General features: G+C 44.9%; 1 protein-coding gene across 1 annotated transcript in view; it reads left to right on the forward strand.

The window, feature by feature from the left end:
* The window catches only part of LOC141080382 (myeloperoxidase-like), a 50,207-nt gene extending 35,648 nt beyond the window's left edge, over nt 1-14,559 (forward strand). Inside the window, exons 13-14 of the mRNA XM_073565547.1 lie at nt 4,486-4,697; nt 13,788-14,559. Of these exons, the coding sequence (XP_073421648.1) occupies nt 4,486-4,687 (202 nt within the window). The 3' untranslated portion in view covers nt 4,688-4,697; nt 13,788-14,559. The remainder of the gene's footprint in view (nt 1-4,485; nt 4,698-13,787) is intronic.
* The last annotated feature ends 11,909 nt before the right edge of the window (nt 14,560-26,468 follow it).

The raw sequence follows: 26,468 nt of genomic DNA on the forward strand, positions 1-26,468 counted from the left end.
GTGAGCACCACCCCCTTAATTTTGACCACAAAATCTGCTCTAGGTAAAAAAAAAAGTCCATATCTCTGGGACTGTATGCAGGATTTTAAAAAATAAATTAATAAGTAAATTCAAAATAAATAAATAAATAAATATATATGGGTCATGGGTTTTTCAGCACCTGATGTGTCACATGACTTGGCACATGATTTCGCTTGAGAATAGGCCACGTAATTAACACACATGCTTTGGTGCACAACTGCAGATGGAAAATGACAGAGAGATCGGCATGCGTAGCTTGCTGTGCATAGCGCTATACATAGAGGATACTATGTAATAAGAGAGGACAATGTATAATATGAGACTGTGCAATATATAACAAAAGGGAATGCTATGTAATAGGGGACAGTGCCATATGTATATGACAAGAGGGAATGCTACATAACATGGGACAGATCGCTCTGTGAGCATCGTTTAACAACCTGTTTAAATAGACAGACCGCAATAAATGACCGCCGATCAGTAACGGTTTACCGTTTGGAGGTAGTTTAGTGCTGCCGGTTGGTCTGTGTTATCGTACCCCTATACAGTGTAGATATAGAATAAATATTTACATCCAGTATCTTACCTCTGACATCTTGTCTGATTACAGACTTGTCCTTCATCTTGTCAAACCTTCATGTCGACGTCCTAATTCCGGGACTCGGTCACTGCAGAGTTTGCCGAACTGATCACCGCTCCCCTAAAAATAAAAAAGGTCACATATGTACACATACGAGTATGTTTGCTGAATAAGAAATTTCCCCTCTTCCTATACCACTGAATACAGATGTGCACCCACCAATAATATACTGTGTAATTAGTTATTGTTAGGCGTCAGGTTTCTGCATCTGCTCTGCAGGAATCCAGAGCCTCACATTCTGCGGTCTCCTGCTGTCTATCTACCGCAGAGGAGATTACTTTGCAGCAGATCGCTCCAGACACTAAGTCCCTCTGTTCTCCTACTGGGTATGCTCATGAGACGATCTCCCATTGGAGATCGGAAGTCATATGCCCAGGTCCTGCTCCAGATCTCATTGGTCCAACTCGGAGATCTGGAAGCTTCTGGAAGGTCCCGGCTATAAAAAGCGCGCATGACCGTTCGGCCATGCGCTAGTATAGTCTCTAGTTGCTACTGTGTGAATGGTGATGGATGTATGAACTTGTGAATGACTCTTTAAGATCCCCTCCCTCTGATATTATGAATGTCTACAGGGACTTAGATTAGAGTCAGCACCTGCGCGTGGCAAGCCTCAAGCCACTACACCATCATCCACAGTGCTAGCGTCCGACATTGCGCCTGCTTCCTTGCTTTGTCGACTAGCGGCAGTGTCCTACGCCGTGATGCAGTTGCAGCCCTCCTTGGCGTCTGCCGTAGCAACGCCGCACGCACGGTAGGTCTAGACCCCTGCATGGGGGGATGCAGCTCCTCTGCCTTGGATCCTGCTCCTGTGACCAGATATCGTGTGTGCATTTACCTGAGGCCTGTGACACTAACAGGCTCAGCTTTTTGTATGTTTATGTTACAGCGTCTCTGTGAGTGAACAGAGTCCGCTTTGCGCACTTCGGGTGAAGTTGAACCCGTGCGCATTATACCGCCATATTGCTTCTCTGTCACTACTTAGCAGCAGTGACACACCTACTGCAAGGTGGACCCTGAGGGGCAAACACACTTTATTATTTATTTTTATTTAGTGCGTTCCGCCATTCCTAACATTATACTAGCGCCAGGGTCTGGCTAGTAATGGCAGATCAGCAGCAGCTCCGACAGTACGCCAGCTAGAGGGCTGGTTGGCTACTCTTGAGAGTGCTATCTCAGCTGCGAAATCTACTGAGGCTGCTGTACAGGCAATCACAGAGGCGGTTTCACGTATGTCCACATCCTCCCCTGCGCTGACAGTTTCCCGCCTCCCGTTGCCCGATAAATTTTCTGGCAATGGTGCCTCCTGCAGGGGTTTCGTGAGCCAGTGCTCTATCCAGCTGGAGTTACTGGCTGCGCGATTCCCTACGGAACGGGCTAAGGTGGGGTTTATTGTTTCCCTTCGGTTGGGCAGGGCGTTGGAGTGGGCCACGCCACTATGGGAGCGTGGTGACCCTGAGGTTCGGACCGCTGCTCAGTTCTTAACAGCTATCAAGCAGGTCTTCCTGGGACCACGGGTCACGCACAACACCTCTCTTCAGCTCCTTGCATTAATTCAGGGATCCCTCTCGGTCAGCCAGTATGCCGTTCGTTTTCGGACACTGGCTTCCGAGCTGGAGTGGTCTGATAAAGCCCTCATCCCTGTGTTTTGGAGAGGTTTAGCTGAGCATGTTAAGGATGCTCTATCTACCAGAGAGGTTCCTGCAAGTCTGGAGGAGCTGATTGCCATTGCCATCCGCATTGATCTCCGTTTTTCGGAGCGCGGGCTGGAGCGTGCTCAATCCAGACAGAAGGTTACTCCTGCTCCCAACCTCTTTGAACCTCTGGAATCACCCAAGCCAGAGTGTTCACTCCCAGAGCCCATGGAGGTGTCTCGCGCCAGTCTCGAGGCACGTCCAGCACTAAGCTCCACTTGCGTTTACCACTGTCAGCACTCTGTTCCCCAGGATAATGGGGCCCCGCAATGGTCAAACTCTGTGCCGCCGGGCAAGACCTTTGTCCCCCCTCGCCTTCGGCCAAAGGTTCTCGCTTGGGCACACGCGTCCAGGGCGGGTGGTTACTGTGGCTACATGCAGACCACAAAACTCCTGGCAGGGTCTTATTGGTGGCCGAACAGGGCTCGGGACATTAAAAAATATATTCAGGCATGCGCCTTTTGTGCTCGGAATAGCCTCCTTAAACAGAGAGTGGAGACGTCCGCCGACACATCGCGGTGTTCCACTTCAACTTCTGCTCCGGGTGGTTTTGCCGCTCCCGTTGTCTCCCACGTGTCCCTTCTTAAACCTGGTGATTTTGCCGCCTCTGATACCTTCCACGTGTCCTGGTTTTCCGTGCTCTGATGGGCACAAGGTGGTGGATTGGAAGGCTCTGAGGGGAGGGCGTCCTAGGAGGGGGGGTAATGTTAGGCGTCAGGTTTCTGCATCTGCTCTGCAGGAATCCAGAGCCTCACATTCTGCGGTCTCCTGCTGTCTATCTACCGCAGAGGAGATTACTTTGCATCAGATCGCTCCAGAGACTAAAGGTACTGTCACACTTAGCGATGCACCAGCGATCCCGACCAGCGATATGACGCGGTCAGGATCACTGATGCATCGCTAAGTGGTCGCTAGTGAGCTGCCACACAGGCAGATCTCACCAGCGACATAGCAGGGGTCGGGGGTCATTACTTACCTGTCAGACGAGGCGATCCTGACGTCCTCCCGAGTCCACGCATCGCTCGTCGGCGCCACAGTAAACCCAGCAGGAAGCTGACGATGAGAAACGGTCCAGGACGTTCTCGCGCGATCAGAAATAACTAGCGGGGGAGCCGGTCGTAGGTAAGTATCACATGTAGCGATATCGCTAGCAATATTGCTATAACGTCACAAAACCAGTGATGTTATAGCGATATTGCTAGCGATATCGCTTAGTGTGACAGGCCCTTAAGTCCCTCTGTTCTCCTATTGGGCATGCTCACGAGACGATCTCCCATTGGAGATCGGGAGTCGGAGTCATGTGCCCAGGTCCTGCTCCAGATCTCATTGGTCCATCTCGGAGATCTGGAAGCTTCCGGAAGTTCCCGACTATAAAAAGTGCGCATGACCGTTCGGCCATGCGCTAGTATAGTCTCTAGTTGCTACTGTGTGAATGGTGATGGATGTATGAACCTGCGACTGACTCATTAAGATCCCCTCCCTCTGATATTACGAATGTGTACAGGGACTTAGATTAGAGTCAGCACCAGCGCGTGGCAAGCCTCAAGCCACTACACCATCATCCACAGTGCTAGCGTCCGACATTGCGCCTGCTTCCTTGCTTTGTCGACTAGCGGCAGTGTCCTACGCCGCGCTGCAGTTGCAACCCTCCTTGGCGTCCACAGTAGCGACGCCGCATGCACGGTAGGTCTAGGCGGACGCAGCTCCTCTGCCTTGGGTCCTGCTCCTGTGACCAGATATCGTGTGTGCATTTACCTGAGGCCTGTGACACTAACAGGCTCAGCTTTTTGTATGTTTATGTTACAGCGCCTCTGTGAGTGAACAGAGTCCGCTTTGCGCACTTCGGGTGAAGTTGAACCTGTGCGTATTATACCGCCATATTACTCGTCTGTCACTACTTAGCAGCAGTGACACACCTTCTGCACGGTGGACCCCGAGCGGCGAACGCACTTTATTATATATTTTTATTTAGCGCGTTCCGCTGTTCCTAACAAGTTATTGTGCAACCCACCATTACAAATGTGAACTAAATACTGACCACCCTGTACATTTTATAACTAAGTTTGCTAATTCATAAGTAATATGTCCAATCGGCCATGTGACACAAATTTACTAATTGTTTTCCCTATGTAGGTTTTATTATGAGAACCCTGGGGTGTTCACCCCCGCTCAGAGGAATGCCATAGACAGAGTGACATTTGCGCGAGTCATCTGCGACAACACTAAGATTACTGAGGTTCCTCGAAATGTCTTCCTAGGCAATCAGTATCCTCAGGATTTTGTAAGATGTAACAGTATCCCAGCCCTGGACCTGAGCCCATGGAGAGCAACCTAAGGTGAAAATGGTGAGATCAGCTAAATGTTTCCAACTATCACTGATAGATGATCTGAAATATCAAAAAATATGGAGACTGCCATAGAAATAAAATAATCTTTAACACAAAAAGGCTAGATGTCTCCTACTTCCCACGTGACTGCTGCAGCCAATCACTGGCCTAAGTGGTACATCTCTTAGGACACTGATTAGCTGCAGCAGTCAATTGGTAATGTAATGGCGGATTTATCAGAACTTATAAATGTGTATTTCCTAATTTAGTACAATTTCTCTTTGGTGCAACTTTTGAAACTTTGAAAACCCCTTTAAGCCTGCTGTACTGTTCGGTTCTATTTGACTCGAAAAAAGTTTTTAAAGCTGCGTATTATTTATTGTGTTGATCTGCAAATCGTGGTTAGGTGAATTTGGTTGTGGGTAGGTGTATTATGAATGTGTTTTTTTTCCCTTCACCCATGACAGCACACCTGAGAGAGGGATCCGCCCCACCAGGACAGGAACCTACTGAGATATAAGGGGCGGCACCTCTCCCCCCCCCCTTCAATTGGGTTCCTATCCTGGAAGGAATCCCACTATCAGCGGTGCCTGTCATGGGCGAAAAAGACAGGAGAAAGAAAAAAAAAAAAGTCCCAGGCCCGTCCCGGCGTGGGAAGAACAGGGCTCTCACCTGTAGCGCCGGCCGTCGGGTCCTGGAGGCACAGTCCCCGGTGACCCCTCGGGCTCCGGGTTCGTGTGGATGCATGTGGCGGGTCCCGGGGGCTCCTGGACGCTCCACTGCACCGCCCTCCCCTCGCGCGGGCCCGCGATCTCGATCCCCCAGAGCAGCTAGCAGGGGAGAGCTGCGGGCGTCTTCCAGCCGCTGACGTCAGCAGCGCAGAGGATCATGGGCACGCCATCTGACGTCAGCAAGGCGACAGTGTCATGGCGCCGGGTGCGACGCCGGCCGGCTTTCTGAAGCGGTTGGCCGGCAGTCGCAGGGGGGAGGGGAGGCACCCACCAGGATGGAGGCGCAGTATTTAAGCAAAGAAGAGCGGCAGAGCGGGCGGCGCAAAGATGGAGTCAGAGCAGGAGTGATCGCTGTCTCTGCCTCCCTCACAGCCCTCCGGCTGCAAACATGGAAGCCATTCAAGCAGCAGTCGCCCCAGCTGCAGGTCGGGGGACTCCTCAAGATCCAGAGAGCACAGGTCACGTGCTCTGACGCAGCCTCCGAGTCCGTTACCCTTGATTACGGGTGGTGAGTGATCGTCTTGAATGGTAGCATAATGTTAATAGGGGTTTCCTGTTGTATGTTTAACCCCGTAGGAAAAGCCTAAAAAAGCGGGAAGTAAGAAGAATAATAGGGACTGTGCCATATGTAAAAGCCCCTTAGCAAGAGACTGGCAGAAAGACCTCTGCGCCAGTTGCATTCAGTGAACCATGGCAGAAGAAGCGCCTAGTTTCGCAGCTAACCTTATATCGGCCCTTAGGTCAGAAATGGAGGGTTCAATTAAGACCTTGTTGAAAAAGGGTTAAGAAAGGTAAAAAGAATCCCCCTAGTTTTCCATCAAACTCCTCTTCGGCCTTGTCTCAGACAGAACAGCCATCCTCCTCAGATTCCTCAGACAGTGACACGGGGGGGTAAGCCATGTTTTCCCGTAGAAGACACGGATGCTCTCCTGAGGGCCATTAGAACAACAATGGGCCTACAGGAAGAAAAAGCGGCTAAATCCCTAGAGGACGTCATTTTTGGGGGACTACAAGAGAGGAAACAACGGACCTTTCCAGTTATTGAAAAGATCCAAGTGCTTATTGAGAGAGAATGAAGGAAACCTGAGAGATCAGGGGCTCTTCCCTCCGCCTCTAAGAGACGATACCCCTTTGAGCACAAAAATGCAGAAATATGGGACAAAGTCCCAAAGATTGATGCAGCGGTGTCCAGGTCTTCCAAGAAATCGGCCCTGCCTCTGGAAGACTCAGGGGTTCTTAGGGACCCGCTAGACAAAAAAGCAGACTCCTATTTAAGGCATGCATAGGAAGCAACAGCAGGAGGATTGAAGCCGGCAATAGCAGGCACCTGCACGGTGCGTTCCCTAATGATTTGGCTGCAGCAGTTAGAAGAGAGACTAGCGTCAAAAGTCCCAAGAGCAAAGTTATTGGCAGATATGTATTGTATCTTCTGCATGGGGCAGCAGCTTTTTTGGCAGACACCTCTGCGGATTCTATGAGGTTGACAGTTAGGGCGGCAGGGTTATCAAATGCCGCCAGACGCGCGTTGTGGCTTAAAGGCTGTCCAGGTGACCTGCAGTCTAAAGCTAAATTGTGCTCTCTCCCCTGCGATGGTCGTTTTTTATTCGGGAAGAACTTAGATGATATCTTGGAAAAGGCGAGCGATAGGAAGAAAGGCTTCCCCAGATTCCCAACAGATCAGAGAAGGCAGCCCTTTCGGAGAGGAAGATTCAGTAGGGGTCGTCCTCCGGCCGATAGAAGAAGATGGGAAGATAAAAAGAAAAAGGAGGCGGGGTTTATGTTTGGTGGAGGCACCTCCACTTCAAAAAAATCTCCACAGTGACGCCAGCATTCCAGTAGGGGGGAGATTGGCACTCTTTTCTCAGGCCTGGGGAAAGGTCTCTTCCAATACCTGGATCCTAGGCATCTTAACAGAGGGCCTGAAAATCCCCTTTGTTCACCAGCCAAAAGCCATGTTTGTCATTACCCCTATCAGGAAGGCAATCGAAGAACAGTTGGCCTTGGACTTAGAGATCCTGAGCTTATTAGACAAGCAGGTCCTTTCCGAAGTCCCAAACACACAGGAAGGAAGGGGGTTCTATTCCCTCCTTTTTCTGATAAAAAAACCAGATCAATCGTTTAGGACAATTATAAATCTCAGAGGTCTCAATCGGTGGATAAAGAATCAGACCGTGGAATCGGTGACTACGGCCATAAAGCTGCTACATCAAGATTGTTTTATGGCCGTAGTCGATGATTTAAAGGATGCATATTATCACATCCCTATCCATCCAGGTTACCAAAAATACTTGAGAGTGGCTCTCTATATCCAGGGCGTGCTCAGGCATTTCCAATTCAGGGCTCTTCCATTTGGCATATCTATAGCCCCGAGGGATTTTACCAAGGTCATAGCGGAGGTAACAGCCTTCCGAATTCACGATACGGTCATAATACCCTATTTGGCCGATTTCCTTATAGTGGGCAGCTCAGAGGGCCACTGTACGGCACAATTGAGCAGGGTGACCGACACCTTACAGGAATTAGGGTGGATAATAAATTTCAAAAAATCAAAACTACGGCCCCTAAGAAAACAGACCTTCCTGGGATTTATCCTGGATTAAGAATAGCAAGCTTGTCTGCTACCGGATGCCAAAATAGAGAAGGTACAGAACATGGCTTTGGCTGACCGAGACCATCCTCACATGACATTAAGGAATGCGATGTCTCTACTAGGTACCCTGACGGCCTGTATTCCGGCGGTCAGGTGGGCTGAATTTCACACCCGACAGCTCCAGGGGGAGATACTGTCAGCACAAGGATCGCTGAGAGGGCGTTTAGAAGGAAGACTGGAGTTTTCCTTAGAGACCAGAGACTCTCTCAGCTGGTGGCTGGACAGGACAAACTTGGCTTCGGGAATGCCATGGGACTGACAGACGACCGACGTGATACTGACAGACGCAAGCTCCTCGGGGTGGGGGGCACACCTAGGGGGTCATATAGCCCAGGGTTCCTGGAAGCCTCAAAAAATGGGGGCATCTTCCAACCTGAGAGAACTGTGGGCAGTGAACAAAGCCCTAAGCCACTTCATTCCCCTACTCAGGGGTTGCAATGTCTGGATCATGTCGGACAACAAAGTAATGGTGGCATACATCAACCACCGGGGGGGACAAGATCACACTCCCTAATGAAGGCAGTGGGCGACATTCTTGGCAGAGCAGAGCAACACCTGCACTCCTTAACAGCCTTGCACATAAAGGGGGCAGAAAACATAGAAGCCAATTTCCTGAGCCTCAATACTCTGAGACAAGGAGAATGGGCTCTAAATCGGTCCGTTTTTCAAAAAATAACACAGGGTTGGGGGAAGCCGGTGATAGACCTCTTTGCCAACAAGTACAACAGGCAAATAGAGAGATTTTGCTCACTAAACCCGAGGGAAAAACCATGGGCAGTGGACTCATTACAGATTCCGTGGGACTTCAGACTAGCCTATGCATTCCCCCCAGTGACCCTGATCCCAACAGTAGTCAAGAAGATCAGGAACGATCAAGCCAGGGTGATCCTAATAGCCCCATTTTGGCCAAAGAGGCCCTGGTTTGCTCTGCTATGAATGATGTCCCTCTCCGATCTATGGGTTCTGCCAGAAATCCCGGACCTACTAGTTCAAGGTCCAGTATTCCACGCTCAGTTGAAAGGATTCCATCTGACGCGTTGAATTTGAAAGGTCGCTTCTAATGGATAGAGGGTTCTCTCCCGGTTTGGTGGCCACCCTGCTAAAGAGAAGGAAACCGGTGATGACTAATATCTATGGCAGAACATGGAATAAATTCCTGCAGTTTCTAGGTAAGCCGTTAGAACAAGAACCCCCGATTAGCGCCATTTTAGAGTTTTTACAATCTGGATTGCAGCTGGGGTTAGCAGTAAACACTCTTAAAGTTCAGGTATCTGCACTAGGAGCGCTCTATAACTGCAACTTGGCAGCAAATAGATGGGTAGCCAGATTTATCAAATCTTGCCATAGGTCTAGGCCTATCCCAATACCTAGAATAGCCCCGTGAGATTTAAACCTGGTACTAGAGGCCCTTACAAAAGAACCATATGAGCCTTCACAACAGCTACCCATAAAATATCTGACCCTAAAAACAGTCAATTTAGTGGCCCTTACATCGGCCCGTAGAGTAAGCGACCTGCAGGCTCTCTCAGTAAATCCACCCTATACACAAGTTTTTCAGGACAGGGTGATATTGAGAACATACCCCGCTTATCTGCCTAAGGTAGCATCAGATTTCCATCGAGGTCAGGAGATTATCCTTCCATCCTTTTGCGACAATCGAAAGAACTCAGGGGAGGAAAAATTCCATAGATTGGACGTTAAGAGAGCCCTGCTAGAATACATATGTCACTAGCCAGTGGAGGAGGTCCAAGTCCCTATTCGTAGCTTTTCAGGGTGCCAGGAAAGGCTATGGGGTTTCAAAAGGGACTATTTCCAGATGGATTAGGGAGGCCATTAGTGTAGCCTACTCAGCTAGTGGTGTTCCGATTCCTGATGGCATCAAGGCTCATTCCACCAGAGCCGTGGCGACCTCCTGGGCTGAAAAGGCAGAGGTATCGATTGAGCAGATTTGTAAGGCCGCTACCTGGGCCTCACCTTCAACCTTCTTTAAGCACTATAGATTAAATCTATCCTCCTCTGCTGACTTAACCTTTGGTAGAAGGGTGCTGCAAGCGGTGGTCCCTCCCTAAGGTGTTTCGATGTCTCCAAAAATCTCTCACGTGTGCTGTCATGGGTGAAGGGAAAACCACCATGGTTACTTACCGGTAGCCGGTTTTTCCGGAACCCATGACAGCACCCGTATACCCCCCCTTTTCACCATATGGGTGTGCACGGTTAGTAGGGTGCATTTGTGTGAAGTGGTGTTGGATTAACATGTAACTAACTGGGAAGTCCTCTCAATGCTCTGTAACCAACTGAAGCGGGGGAGAGGTGCCCCCCCCTATATCTCAGTAGGTTCCTGTCCTGGCGGGGCGGATCCCTCTCTCAGGTGTGCTGTCATGGGTTCCGGAAAAACCGGCTACCGGTAGGTAACCATGGTGGTTTTTTAGTTTTAACTTTTTTTGTGTGAAGTAATGATTGTAACATATGTACTGATTTATACAGATCTGCCATATTTTCAGTGACATAAACGATTTATAATATCATTGTGGATTATTTATTGCATCTACTATTGTCTATCGATTTCTCCAATTCCTGCTGGTCCGTGGGCTCGATACATTTGCAAGTTACTGCAGATGGATGGGCTTTGAGTACAGGTCTATTCAGGTCTGTTTCGCAGTAGTATACAAGCACTTATTGTTGCTGAACTGGTTAGTGTTTGCTGCCATTTTATTATTTTTTGTCACGGTGTGACTAAGGGATAGCAAGTGGGCCCCTAGTCTGACCCTGCAGCTAGGGGTCTCTATCTATCCCTGTACTCGAGATTACTCCAAAAGGTGGAGAGGCCTGGGCCTCGCTCCTTACTATGCTCCTAAGCAACACTAGTCTGAATGTGTATGGGGAAATACAAAGCAAGACAGGGTAGAAATGAAAATAGTCACACAACACGCTCTCAGAGAAATACATAAAGGGACATAAAGTGTAAAGCTCTAGAGGCAACAAAGTAATATGAAGACACTTAGGGGAAAAGGGAAGGATGAGGCTAACTCCACTTGCAACAATCTTTGATAATAACCAGTTCACCAGAACGTGTGTCGACCTCTGCTCGACTAGTAGAGAAAACTACTACTGGAGTGACCTGATCAGTGGAGCCAGCAGTAAACAGGGTCACAGCATGTGACCATAGGCAATCAGCAAGCTAAGTTCAGCAAAGATTTAACTCCTTCTAACCTGCCTAGGGGCAGCAGCTCTAGAAGTCGACGCCAGAGTCACTCTGTGCTGAACCCAAACTATCTATGGAGTCACAAGGAGGATTGTCTGAACCACTGGAATCCACCGACCCTGACGACGCCATGACAGTTGGAGATGTTTGAGAAAATCTCCTTATGACAGTATTATTGTTTATCTATATGCTATTTTATTTCACAATGCTGATTTTACCCCTTGAAAGTCGTGAGTGTCAATTATTTGGAAAGTTAGATAAAAATGTGGTGGAGACATGCATTGAGTGAAGCTGAATTGTAAAACTTGCCAATGCCTCAGATTCTGAAGAAGATATGCCACAGGAGAAAGTGTCAGAAGATGAGGACCACATAAGCTCCCGGGAAAGTCATTACTACAATTCTGATTCTGAAATTGAATCTGGTGAGGCACGAAAGCCAGACAACTAGTCCGATGCAAGCAATGCAGCCTAAAAACAAAAATGTAATTTAGAACTTGCAGCCTCCTGCCGAGGCAGGAATATTGTCCACATCTAACATCAGATAATTCTCTAATTACCTAGCCACTATTAGAGAAGTTTGACATAAATTGATAGAGATTCTTCCAAAATTATACAATACTGAAGAAAATGTCACTGTGGATGAGCCACTTGTGGCATTCTGAGGCAGGTGCCCGTTCATACAATATATACTGAGTAAGCCAGCAAAGTATGGCATCAAGATATGGACACTTTGTGACCAGAGAAGTATACACAAAAAATATAAAGCCTGGAGAAAAACCTGAAAAGAATCAGCACATGTGAGTCGTTTCAGATTTGACTAAGAGGACAAAATGTGACAACTTTTCTACATCACACCAACTGGGGCAGCTGTTGCTAGAACGGAAACTTACAATGGTGGGGCCACAAGGTATCGTTGGTAAAATAGATGTTGATAGTTCATATGTTTTACTTCACCTGAGATACTGCAGTCGTGTAATACATTTCCCAAAAAAACAAACTGGTCATTCTGATGAGCACGATGCACCATGACAATGCAGAACGTAGAGATGACAAAAAGCAGCAGATGATATTGGATTATAGTTTCACCAAAGGGGCAGGTGATACACGAAATCAACTAATGGCTACGTACAAAAGCACACACAAAACCAATCGGTGGCCAATGGTTTTATTTTATAACATTGTTGATGTATCTGTTGTGACAGGGTCACTGGCACTGTATGTGAGGGGAGATATGTGTCATGGAGATTGCTTTCCTCCGTGATTGAGAAACCCATAAGTTTCTCTTCAGCATGCTAGATGCTGAAGGAGTTATTCAGCCATGTACGGGCGGGGTTGTAGGTGAGTAGGAAAGAGATAGGCGGGACGCCTACTCACCATATCTCCACCTCAAGGGTGTGGCTGGGAAGTTAAATGTACAGCCACTGTTTTTTTCTCTGTGCTGTGGTTTGGAGAGGAAAGACTCCAAACTGTGGCTCCAGGTGAAGCTGAAGACACATGGTGGTCCGAGCAGGTGAATCCCTCAGACATGTGGACTTTGCTATACGTTATCTTTTTGTTTTGCGTTAAGCCAGAAAGGCCATGTTTACTTTGCTGAACCCTGCTATGGTTTATGCTGCTCCACAATAAACCATCAGGTGATTCACCACAAGAAGCGGTCCTGTGTCTACCTTGGGAAGCAGCTGAGTGAGTCAACCCCTCACACTGCCTAGAATGTATTGTTTTTTTTTAGTGTGAAATAAACCCTGGTTGGAACGCCAGTAACCTGCATAAACGAAAACTCTTTCTGAAAGAATTAGGAAAGTCACTAGTTGTGCCATCTCTTTTAGGAAGAAAAGTAAAACGTCAAAGTGAAAGAGCAGCAGCCATAGTAAACCATATCCAGCAGCACGCTCAACAACGCAAACCCACGGCCTCCACCAGCGCTGGAAAAAGCCTAAAAAGGAAAAGATGCAGCACTTGTCCATCTTTGTGTGATAAAACAAATATTAGATGTTCTAGTCGTAGTAAATATTTATGTAAAGCATATGTTAATTATTTCTGTGTTCAATGTAAGAATGGCTGAACACAAGTGATCATGTACAACCTTTTTCTAAAGAAAACTAAAGTGTTGATTTTCATTTGTTTTTCACCAACCATGTTCACACAGTTAAATAATGCAACTGGTAATCAAATCATATGCTTAGAGTAGGTAAATGTCAAAATTAACAGACTAAATGTGAACAGAACTGAACAGCAGGGTTAAATGAAAATACTGTATGTGACTAATGGATCCATTAGATGAATGTAAGCATTTATTTTCTGTTGGCAGGGGGTAGCTATGGCGGGATTGGCATGTAAAGAAGTAGCAGGCTCCAGCAATCCAAATCTGCTTTTGCCATGTTTTTAATATATAGTACCATGGCAGCCCACACGATCTGTTTCCCTGGGAATTTCAGTTGTCCCTGTTGTCAGACTTTTTTGTTAATACAAATTTAAATGCATTTATTTGGATTTAAATATGTAAATTTTGAAATTCTCTTTTTCAGATAAAAGCTCCATTGTCGGAAACGAAGATTACATAGTAAATCAGAACACATTAGTTCTCAAAGAGTTCCACAGCTATGTATATAGAGCAATGCTTTGATGTCCTGCGGTTTACTGATTGGTATCATTGGGAGAAAGATTTATCAATAAGGATGCAGCTATAGTGGGTGCTGTGGTAGCACTATAGTGGGTGCTGTGGTGGCACTATAGTGGGGGCTGTGGTGGCACTATAGTGGGGGCTGTGGTGGAGCTATAGTGGGGGCAGTGGTGGCACTATAGTGGGTGCTGTGGTCGCACTATAGTGGGTGCTGTGGTGGCGCTATAGTGGGTGCTGTGGTGGCACTATAGTGGGTGCTGTGGTAGCACTATAGTGGGTGCTGTGGTGGCAGTCACATCCAGTCCCTTATGCCTGTGGGGGCCAATGAAGACTCCGGTTTGATAAATAACACATGGTAGATAAAGGCCTTGTTCCAAATTTTGCATTGGGACCAGGAACTTAAAATTACACTTTTATGAAACATAGAACATTGGAAACATGGACTATTGGTCCATATCAACCTCTCATTTTTCAGTGGTCCTTTTTTTCCACCATTATTTCTTTTCGCCACTTTTGATAAATCTTCCCCAACATTTCTAATCTTCTTAGCCATGTATATACACCTCTTCCGTAAGCTCAGTATCAGTACTTTATAAATGCTTTTGTGTTTTTCAGCCTTCTCTATCATAAGAAACCTTTTACGATGTTACAAATAAATAATTTTATTTTGAAAACATTTTGAAAGACTTGTTTTGTTTTTTTTTAGAGATTCTAACAAGGATAGAGAAAGAAATCTTACTAGATAATTATTGGTGAAATTGAGAAAAATACACAGACCTTAAAACTAGCAATAAATCTTGGACTTTGTGCAGAGTGAGGGCAGATTTATCAAAAATGTCCAAAAGGACATTCCAGAAGGAATGTCTTTGTTACCTTTAGCAACCAATCACAGTTCAGCTTTCATTTTACCATTTTTATTTATGAAATGAAAGTGTTTGGTTACTATGGGCAACAAAGCCAGTTTTCCTTTAAGACACTTCTAATAAATGAGGCCATGAATCTCTTTTGGCAGATTGTTTGGAGCAGAAACTCTAAGTTTTGGAGTTTCGGAAGAGGATTTGAAAACTTGAATCTCAGGTTCTGATCCCAAAACTTGTTAAAAAAAAATCATCAGTGTGCACGTACCCCTAGTGAAGTTTCCTATTTCAGCCTTACATGGCTTAGATATGAAAAACTCTGCCCATGCTCTCACCACTGGAGGTGGGCTACAGAAAAAGCCTTTCCCGTCTCAGTAATACAAGTAATATTATGCCTGCGACACCAGGACTTCTGGAGTTCAGCGGTAGAGTTTAACAGGTTGTCAAATAAGTTTCGATTGATGACCTATACTTAGGATAGATCATCAATGTCGGAGCGACACCCCTGCTAATCAGCTGATATTGTAGTCATCGGAAGCTGCAGGACCGAACAACTCAATTGCGGAGGTGCTCCGCCTGCTTATAGTGGCTGAGGCAGGGTGCTACACATCCACCTCATATTGATTTGAATAGAAGGCAGATGAGCAGTACCCTGTAGTGGCCACTATCATAAGATAGCCAGCTCCCCATGAGAGTACAGTACTTCCAGCCGGGGGGCCCCTTCTGCCATCACTGGTAGCAGCCGAGCAGTAGGGGTGCCTGGTGTCAGATACTGATCGATCAGACATTGATGACCTATTCAAAGGATAGGTCATCAATGAAAAAGTAGTAGACAACCTTTTCAACCCTTTTAACCCCCAAGCCTGTTTTCACCATCATGACCAGGCCAAATTTTGCAATTCTGACCACTGTCACTTTATGTGGTAATAACTACGCTTAGTTCGCACCTGTACACACCAGTTTTCTGATTTGGAAGTGCCAGTTAGTTTTTCTGTTATTTGTATATTCGCTCTCTGACTGAGCACGCCGCCCTCCAGCCTGTGGCATTTTTAATTGCAGCAGGATCCTACCTACCCATAAATTCTAGTTTTAACCTAAGGAGGTATTCATATTAGGCAGGTTCACAGCAACTCGGAGATCTTCTTGTCATTGGCTGTTGGGCATGCATGAATTGGCCAAGTTGTGTGCTAAGTAGCTCCATTTTTTGTTATTATGTAGAGCAGTAATGCTATTCATATTTCATATACTTCATATTTACATAGTTTAGCACTACAGAGTGCAACTTTATTTGTTTGTTAGTTTCAAAATGAGGTCATTTGTGGGAGATTTCCACTGTTTAGGGGCTCTCCAAATGCGACATGTTTCAGCCAATTTTGCATACAAAAGTCAAACAGTGCTACTTCACTTCTGAACCCTACCGTGCACCCAAACATATGTCATATTGGTGTACTCAAGAGAAATTGCACAACAATTTTTTGGGGTCCATTTTCTCTTGTTACGAGGGACTAAATATTTTTGTGGAAAAAAATATGATTTTTTATTTTCCCAGCTCAACATTATACATTTCTGTGAAGCACCTTGGGATTCAAGGTGCTCACCTCACATTTAGATAATTTCCTTGAGGGGTCTAGTTTCCAAATGAGGTAATTTGTGGGGGGTTTCCAGTGTCTAGGCACTTCAGCGGCTCTCCAAACACATGGTGTCTGCACTCGGTTCCAGACAATTTTGCGTAAAAAAAACAAACAGTGCTGCTTCCCTCCCGAACCCTGCTGTGTGCTCAAACAGCTGTTTTTGCCAACATATGGGGTATCAAAGTACTCAGGAGAAATTGCACAACAATTTGCATGGTCCATTTTCTCCTGTTACCCATGTGAAAATAAAAAAATGGGGCTAAAATAAATGTTTTGTGAAAAAAACTAAAATGTCATTTTTTTTCCTTCCACATTGCATTAATACCTGTGAAGCACCTGATGGGTTAATAAACTTCTGGAATGTGGTTTTGAGGGCTTCGAGGGGTGCAGTTTTTAGAATGATGTCACTTTGGGGTATTTTCTGTCATCTAAGTCACTTCAAATGTGATATGGTCCCTGACAAAAATGGTTTTGTAAATTTTGTTGGAAAAATGAAAAATTACTAATCAATTTTTAACCCTTCTAACTTCCTAACAAACAAAAATTATGTTTCAAAAACAGTTGATCTAAAGTAGACATGTGGTAAATGTTATATATTAACTATTTTGTGTGACATAACTCTTTGATTTAAGGGCATAAAAATGACAAGTTTGAAAATTGCTAAATTTTCATTAAATTTCCGATATTTTCACAAATAACACAAGTCGTATCGAACAAGTTTTACCACTATCATGAAGTACAAAATGTCATGATAAAACAGTCTCAGAATCACAGGAATCTGTTGAAGTGTTCCACAGTTATTACCACATTGTTACACCCGGTCCCCGTCCTGGCGCTGCGCCCAGGTCTGCCGCTGTTACACCTGGCCCCCGTCCTGGTGCTGCGTCCAGGCCTGCCGCTGCTCTCCGTTCTGGGCACTCACCTCGAGCCTCTCTTGCTGCTGCTCAGCGTTCTGTCCTCCCTCCTGCCTCCTCCTCCTGGCGTCCTGTGAGGAGATCTGTAGCTAAGGCTATTAGGGCACGCCAGCCCACTCTCTTGCCTTCTTAAAGGGGCGGCGTGCATTATTCAAAAAATGCAATCAACCAATGGCAGCGCACTGGCTGCTATTTCTGGCCTCTCCTCCATAGGGAGAGCGCCGGAGCAACGAGTATTTATCATTGCTACATCCGGTTCTCATGCTGACCTGTCTGCGCTGCATCTGCAGTCTCTGTGCATTGTCTAATGCTCAGTGTTTCCACAGCATATCAGTATCCTGTGTTACCTGGTTATATCAGAACCATCTGGGCCTAAGCCATCCCGTTCCGCCTACAGCCATCCAAGTCCAAGGACTGTGTGAAGGGTCACTGGAACCGACTCCTTAGCAACTAACCGGATCCAGGACCCAGCGCATTACGGACTCTGCTATATCTTGTTATCCCTTTTGGTCCCGCTGGGACAGCTGCCTCGTGTTCGGGGTCTAACTGGAGGTAGCACCTGTGTCCTCCAGATATTCCATTCTGGCCATGCCTGAGGGGCTTTACTATGTGTGACAGGGGCTCACTAGTCACGCCCCCTTTGGAGCCCCCTGGACCGTGGTCCCGAGGTTCCACTTAAAAAATAAAAACGAATGTTAACTTCACCATCTCTGCCTCCGCTTCCATTCGTTACACACATAAAGTGACAGTGGTCAGAATTTAAAAAATTGTCCTGGTCAGGAAGATGAAAACAGGCTTCTATGTGAAATGGTTAAATTAGACACTTTTTTTTACTCCATGTTCAAAAACTGATCAAAATTTGCTGCAGTTTGAGATGTGACTTGAAGCTGTACACTGTCTAGTGCTGCAAATCAATATTACTAACCAATTAGAGTTTTTTTTTACGTATTCATTTTCTCGGATCTACATTTTTGTGGCAGTATTGAATTATGTCTTGCAATATTGACTCATGAAGTAATATAGAAACATGTATGAGGAAGTGACAGTACCAGGAAGCTGTCAGTCCTATTTCTCAGACGTTGTATTGCTTCATAATCTACATGCCCCTGGTTAAGTGTTAAGTGTTAACAACTTTATCAATACCAAGATTGTATCAATGTTCGTCACCATTTCTTATGAATTTGTCCCGTCACACCCTGGGTCCTCCCCAGCTCCACTACTTTGATGTAGCCAAATATGGCGTGTAAATACCAAAAATAGCAAATTTTGCAACTTTTACAAATTTTTAATTTCAGAATTCTGGCATAGACGACGCAATGAATCGGGGCCTTAGGGTTTGATAACTATGGTTCTTTTCATTCATAGTGAGCAAGTGCCGGACTAAGATTCTCAACAATCCCATTGGTCATACACACAATTATGAGTCGAACTGAGCGTCTGGTCACTATGAGAACTAGGTAGTAACATTACTGACTGCCGCAGTGGCCAGGACTTCATTATAATTTAAGATAAATGGATGATCTTCATTTATTTATTATAAATATTTTAGGGCTATTTCTTGAATTGATGGGTTGGAAAACTCTTTTTCTCTCCCACTGTCCTTCTGGTGGTAGAGTTACATGAGCTTGGTTAACGACTTTCTGTATGCATTTAAATGTGCAAATGACTGTAATAGTCACATTACCACTGTTGGATTGATAAAGGGGACCTGGTTACCTCAAAATGCGTTGAATTTTTGAGGTTTTATATCGTGTTCTCTAATCTGTTTGTACAGTGGGTATGGAAAGTATTCAGACCCCTTTAAATTTTTCACTCTTTGTTTCATTGCAGCCATTTGGTGAATTCAAAAAAGTTCATTTTTTTCTCATTAATGTACACTCTGCACCCCATCTTGACTGAAAAAAACAGAAATGTAGAAATTTTTGCAAATTTATTAAAAAAGAAAAATTGAAATATTACATGGTCATAAGCATTCAGACCCTTTGCTCAGTATTGAGTAGAAGCACCCTTTTGAGCTAGTACAGCCATGAGTCTTCTTGGGAATGATGCAACAAGTTTTCGACACCTGGATTTGGGGATCCTCTGCCATTCTTCCTTGCAGATCCTCTCCAGTTCCGTCAGGTTGGATGGTGAACGTTGGTGGACAGCCATTTTCAGGTCTCTCCAGAGATGCTCAATTGAGTTTAGGTCAGGGCTCTGGCTAGGCCAGTCAAGAATGGTCACAGAGTTGTTATGAAGCCACTCCTTTGTTATTTTAGCTGTGTGCTTAGGGTCATTGTCTTGTTGGAAGGTGAACCTTCAGACAAGTCTGAGGTCTAGAGCACTCTGGAAGATGTTTTCATCCAGGATATCTCTATACTTGGCTGCATTCATGTTTCCTTCAATGGCAACCAGTCGTCCTGTCCTTGCAGCTGAAAAACACCTCCATAGCATGATGCTGCCACCATCATGTTTCACTGTTGGGATTGTATAGGGCAGGTGATGAGCAGTGCCTGGTTTTCCCCACACATACCGCTTAGAATTATCACTAAAAAGGTCTATCTTCATCTCATTAGACCAGAGAGTCTTATTTCTCATAGTCTGGGAGTCCTTCATGTGTTTTTAGCAAACTCTATGAGGGCTTTCCTATGTCTTGCACTGAGGAGAGGCTTCTGTTGGGCCACTCTGCCATAAACACCTGACTAGTAGAGGGCTGCAGTGATAGGAGAAAGTTCCACAAAGTCAACTATCTCCCTACTGCATCTGTGGAGCTCAGACACAGTGATCTTGGGGTTCTTTACCTCTCTCAAGGCTCTTCTCCCATGATTGCTCTGTTTGGCTGGACAGCCAGGTCTCGGAAGACTTCTGGTGGTCCCAAACTTCTTCCATTTAAGGATTATAGAGGCGCAGTAAAATCATCACCGCTGATCAGACAGCCACAGTTTCCATGCTTTCAAAAGAGCGTCAGCTGTGATCAGAGGTATAAAGTTTACCTCCGATCACAGGTGTCAGCTGATGGGATTACTGCTCCCATCAGCCGACGCCTGCTGCGGCTAATAGTAGGAAGTGGGAGCAGCTGATGGGAGAATTCATCAGCCAGCGCCTGCGCTGTAAATAAATAATTAAAAAAAAACGGCATGGGTTCCCCTGTATTTTTGATAGCCAGCCAGGCAAAACTCACAGCTGGGTTCAGCAACCCTCAGCTCTCAGCTTCAGCAAGGCTGGTTACCAAGAATAGAGGGGTCCCCACTCCGATTTTTTAAAAAATTTAAATAATTTTAAAAAATGGTGTGAGGTCCCACCCATTTTTGCCAACCAGCCTTGCTAAAGCAAAAAGCTGGGGGCTGGTATTCTTAGGCTGGTAAGGGGCCATGGATATTGGAACCCCAGCCTTAAAATATCAGCCCGCAGCTGACCAGAAAAGGCACAACTATTAGATGCGCCAATTCTGGCTCTTAGCCCGGCTCTTCCCACTTGCCCTGTAGCGGTGGCAAGTGGGTTTCATACATATTTGTGGGGTTGATGTCACCTTTTTATTGTGAGGTAACATCAAGCCCATGGGTTAATAACGGAGAGGCGTTTATAAGACACCTCTCCATTACTAATCCTATGGTTGCATGGAAAATCAAGACACAGCCAGAAAAAATGCTTTTCTTTGAAATTAAACAAAACACCCTTTTCCATTTTTATTTAAAAATAACAAACACCGTTATACTCGCCTAACACCAAATTCCATCTCCTATGATTAAGCAAAAATAAAAAACAACAATATCCCTAATGTCCGTCATTCTGTCCCACGTCTAAATCAATGTCTGCGGGATAAACAGTTTTCAATCTGGACGGTGCCAAGGTGCGACCGTCCAGGCTGAGAACCACTTGTGAATGAGCTTATGCAAGTGCAGCGTCAGTGACTAGCAGTGACGTCAGCGAGGTCCATTATGTAATGAATAAAGATTTGCAACTGGAATATTTCATTCAGCGATATCTAGGATGTGGTATTTTAGTGTTGCCTTTATTTTTTTGAGCAGTGTATTACGTGTTCTCCTGAAAGGGTTAATTCATAGGAAAAGTACCTTTCCTGCCAGTTTTCTCTGCACATCCATGGGATGTATATCTGAAAAAACACATATGAACCCATTTAAGCAAAATAGATAATCTTTATTTGGTAAAAGAATACACACATTACATTAAAATTAAAAGGTGGGAAACCCAAGTGAAGATACCACCCTCTACATACCTGCTACTAGGAGGTTGCACATATCAAAGAAACCGCCACTAATCGCTTATCAATAGCAAATGGTAGAGGGTGACAAGCGTTAACTACAAAGCAGAGTAGTGCTAATAAAAACGCCAGTCACATAAATATTATCTAAATGCAAGACAAACTTTTACCTCCTGTGGATGGTGATATCTGCCCCTACGCATGTTTCGGCAATCAGCCTTCTTCCGGGGGTTAACATCACACCAACAGGAGCATATCTTTATATAGAAATTCATCCAATCAGAGATCCCCTAACAAATCATCGTTTACTGTGTTGCAATCCCATAGGTCACCTAGTTCAGTGTGGACAAGTACGTAGCTTCTCTTAATTCATAGGACCCACTAGAGGGACTTGTTAAATCTAAAGAGGCGGCATAAATTATTGGTCAAACCAATCAGGAAAGGACCTCACACCATCAGCCGTCCCACCGTGCATCCACCGCTGCCCATACACTAGATATATCCACCAATCCCTAATGTAACGGGTGCCCTAGGGTGCCCCACTATAGCGGCGCATGTCACACCGACAAACGGCCCCGGAGAACCGCGCGACACGGCAAAACGCCGAGCCGCGGGCCAGCGCCCCGCCCATGTTTGACGTAGGTGGGACAGCCCACGTGACCAGGACACAGGAGGTGTTTTAAAATGCTCTGTTGTTGGACTTCAACGCTTTTGCTACATCCATGGGATGCCAGAATGATTAATGGTTATGGAATGTAGCCAGTCAGCTGTCCGTCACAGAGGTAGGCTAAAGTTTCTTCCCTGGTGGCCGCTTTACATTTGGCAAGTTATTTATAAATGCAGTGAAGGGATAAAAAAAATGGCGATGCCGAGGTCCATGTTAGATTTCAGTGTTGCTTACCTGGAACAGCGATGCCCTCCCTATTTTATATTATGTCATAGTCTTGAGGTCAGTCGTTAAGGCAGCTGAATGGACAGCATGTCATTTTTGGTTTAACGGGCATGAACTTTGGCTCGGTTGCCGTTATTGGGTGTACGAGTTTGATATACGAGTTATTGATGAATTTTGGATATCTATGTCTGTTCGTAATTATTTAAATAAAGGCTGTGGCCATTATCATTATCCACTAATTCAATGTTGTGTAATTAATTGGCATATTGTTATATTGTGTTGGTGTAAATATACTGTGTAATGCCAGGGAAATTAGCACAAGGGTGATTATGGGTTCTACACCTTGAGGAATATATGTAATGCTTTGCTGTAATGAAAATGCAGTCCAGTCTACTGGCACCGTGTTATAAAGCATGAGGAGCTGAGGAGCCTGATATACAGTTTTGTGCTAAAAGATTCAGTATAACTTGGGTTTTAATCATTTAAACCTTTTGTTATTTCTGGAATTTTTGTCTAGTGAGCGGTTCTATCAGTGACTGATAGTTCTCTTTATATGGCCGGGGTCACACTAGCGTATAACACGGACAAGTGGTATGCGAGAAAACATCGCATAGCACTCGGCCCAGTGTTAATTTATGGGGCAGATGACATCTGAGATTGTTCTCACATGCCGATTCGGCATGAGAAAATAATCGCACCATGCTGCAATTGGCACCCAGACTCGGACGAGTCTCGGCTCACTCGCACCCATATAAGTCTATGAGTGTGAGTGACACAGCGCACATCACTCAGATATAATCGGAGTGCTGTGCGATATACGCTGACCCTGGCAATGGAGGAGATGGAGAAATTAGTTTCTCTGCCTCCTCCACGGCTGTGCTCTGATCCTCCCTGTGCGAGAAGCTCGAAGCACAGTAGCATGACACTTGGAGCAGGAGCCGTGGGTCATTAGCATATCGCATCGGTTGCCATACGCTAGTCTGACCCCGGCCTAAAAGTATACATGCAGGTGCAGCTGTCAGTCAATGAGAGGACCACCCACTGGACCGAAATCTCAGTAAAAACAGAGGTTTAAATGATTAATGCACAGGCTATACTGAATCTTGTCCCACGAAACTATGTATGTGTTAATCTACTCAGCTTCTCCTGCTCCATAAGATGGGGCCTGGATAATGGACTGCATTTTCATGGTGACAGGTTCCCTTTCAGGGAAGGAGTCCCAATGTCGAGCAAAAGGTGCATAAGTGAAGAGTGACTATGATTCTGATCCCGATGATGAGTGGTCTATTTTCATATTATACCCTATTGCCTGCAACATCCAACATTAGTGTAGCTGATATTATAACCCATTTACTATAATATAATCCACCTCAAAGGATTTATATCATTTTAGGGATTAAAGGGAACCTGTCACCAGAAATAACGCTGTTAACCTGCAAATATGCGGTTAATCTACAAATTAACAGCGTTATGATGCTGCCCAATGCCTGTACTCTGCCGAATGCAGCAGGGTAAATATCAACGAAACCACAAAAGCGCGCCCATAGGGCTTTACCAGATATAATAAGTAAAATTTGAATTGTTCAGGGTACTCACCCTCAAAGGTTGTGTAACGCCACAACTATTAAATACGCTCAATCCCACATAATGAAGCTGCAGCAGGAGGGTGTAGATAGACAGCGTCTGCTTCCATTACTCAAGGAGGAGATCCCAAAAGGGAAAAAAAAAAAAACACCTGGTTCCCGCGCTGCTATACTTCAACCCTCAAATGGAGGAAATCCAGTCGATTCTAGTAGTAGGTTCCAATATCAATGCTTTATTTCATGGTACATACAAAGATAACGCGTTTCGAGGTCCATTCCTTGACCTCTTCCTCAGGTCGATTTACAAGGATGAAGACAAATCAAAGGTTGACGGTTTATATCATATCAGGGTTAATTACCCTGCTGGTCACAAAGAGAAAGCTGTGGGGTGGAGTAACCAAATGCAAATACATAAACATTTCATTACAAAACGAACCAATATTAAAAGACACAATAACTTACTCCCCATAAATCACAAATTGGACTAGATTAAAAAGAAAAAACAAAAAATTTTTTTTTTAATTTAGAAAAAAAAAATAAATAAAAAAATAACTTCTCTTACCAGAATCAAACCTATAAGGTTGTGGGACTGAAAGTATGTATGTGAACTAAAATCATCCACTTTAACCCCTTCACCCCAAGGGTGGTTTGCACGTTCATGACCGGGCCAATTTTTACAATTCTGACCACTGTACCTTTATGAGCTCATAACTCTGGAACGCTTCCATGGATCACGGTGATTCTGACATTGTTTTCTCGTGACATATTGTACTTCATGTTAGTGGTAAATTTTCATTCAAATAACTTGCGTTTATTTGTGAGAAAAACGGAAATTTGGCGAAAATTTTGAAAATTTCACAATTTTCCAACTTTGAATTTTTATGCCCTTAAATCACAGAGATATGGCACACAAAAAACTTGATAACTAACATTTCCCACATGTTTACTTTACATCAGCACAATTTTGGAACCAAAATTTTTTTTTGTTAGGAAGTTCTAAGGGTTAAAAGTTGACCAGTGATTTCTCATTTTTACAACACCATTTTATTTTTAGGACCACATCACATTTGAAGCCACTTTGAGGGGTCTATATGATAGAAAATACCCAAAAGTGACACCATTCTAAAAACTGCACCCCTTAAGGTGCTCAAAACCACATTCAAGAAGTTTATTAACCCTTTAGGTGCGTCACAGGAATTTTTTTGAATATTTAAAATAAAAAGGAACATCTAACTTTTTTTCACAAAAAAAATACTTCAGGTTCAATTTTTTTTATTTTACCAAGGGTAAGAGGAGAAATTGGACTGCAAAAGTTATTGTACAATTTGTCCTGAGTACGCTGATACCTTATATGTGGGGGGGGGGGACGACTGTTTCGGCGCATGGCAGAGCTCAGAATGGAAGGAGCGCCGTTTGACTTTTTCAATGCAAAATTGGCTGGAATTCAGATCTGACGCCATGTCACGTTTGGAGAGTCCCTGATGTACCTAAACAGTGGAAACCCCCTACAAGTGACCCCATTTTGGAAACTAGACCCCCCAAGGAACTTATCTAGATATGTGGTGAGAACTTTGAACCCACAAGGGCTTTACAGAAGTTTATAACGTACAGCGGTACAATTAAAAAATCATATTTTTTCCACAAAAATGATCTTTTCACCCTCAATTCTTATTTTTCCAAGGGTAACAGGACCCTAAAAGTTATTGTGCAATTTGTCCTGAGTATGCTGATACCCCACATGTGGGGGTAAACCACTATTTGGGCGCATGGCAGAGCTCGGGAGGGAAGCAGCGCCATTTGACATTTTTGGCTGGAATTGAGATCGGACACCATGTCGCGATTGGAAAACCCCTGATGTACCTAAACAGTGGAAACCCCCCACAAATGACACCATTTTGTAAACTAGACCCCCCAAGGAACTTATCTAGATGTGTGGTGAGCACTTTGAACCCCCCAGTGCTTCACAGAAGTTTATAACGCCCGGGCGTGAAAATAAAAAATTCATATTTTTTCCACAAACATGATCTTTTAGTCACCATTTTTTTATTTTCCCAAGGGTACCAGGAGAAATTGGACCCCAAAAGTTGTTGTCCAATTTGTCCTGAGTATGCTGATACCCCATATGTGGGAGAAAACTACTGTATGGACACACGTCGGGGCTCGGAAGGGAAGTAGTGACGTTTTGGAATGCAGACTTTGAGGGAATGTTCTGCGGGTGTCATGTTGCCTTTGGAGAGCCCCTAATGTACCTAAACAGTGGAAACCCCCCACAAATTACCCCATTTTGGAAACGAGACCCCCTAAGGAACTTATCTAGATGTGTGGTGAGCACTTTGAACCCCCAAGGGCTTCACAGAAGTTTATAATGCCCGGGCATGAAAATAAAAAAATCGTATTTTTTCCACAAACATGATCAATTAGTCCCCAATTTTTTCATTTTACCAAGGGTAACAGGAGAAATTGGACCCCAAAAGTTGTTGTCCAATTTGTCATGAGTACGCTGACACC

This window comes from Dendrobates tinctorius, unplaced genomic scaffold (assembly GCF_039654945.1).
Source record: "Dendrobates tinctorius isolate UK_male_01 unplaced genomic scaffold, ASM3965494v1 ptg000016l, whole genome shotgun sequence".
Lineage (NCBI taxonomy): Eukaryota > Metazoa > Chordata > Amphibia > Anura > Dendrobatidae > Dendrobates > Dendrobates tinctorius.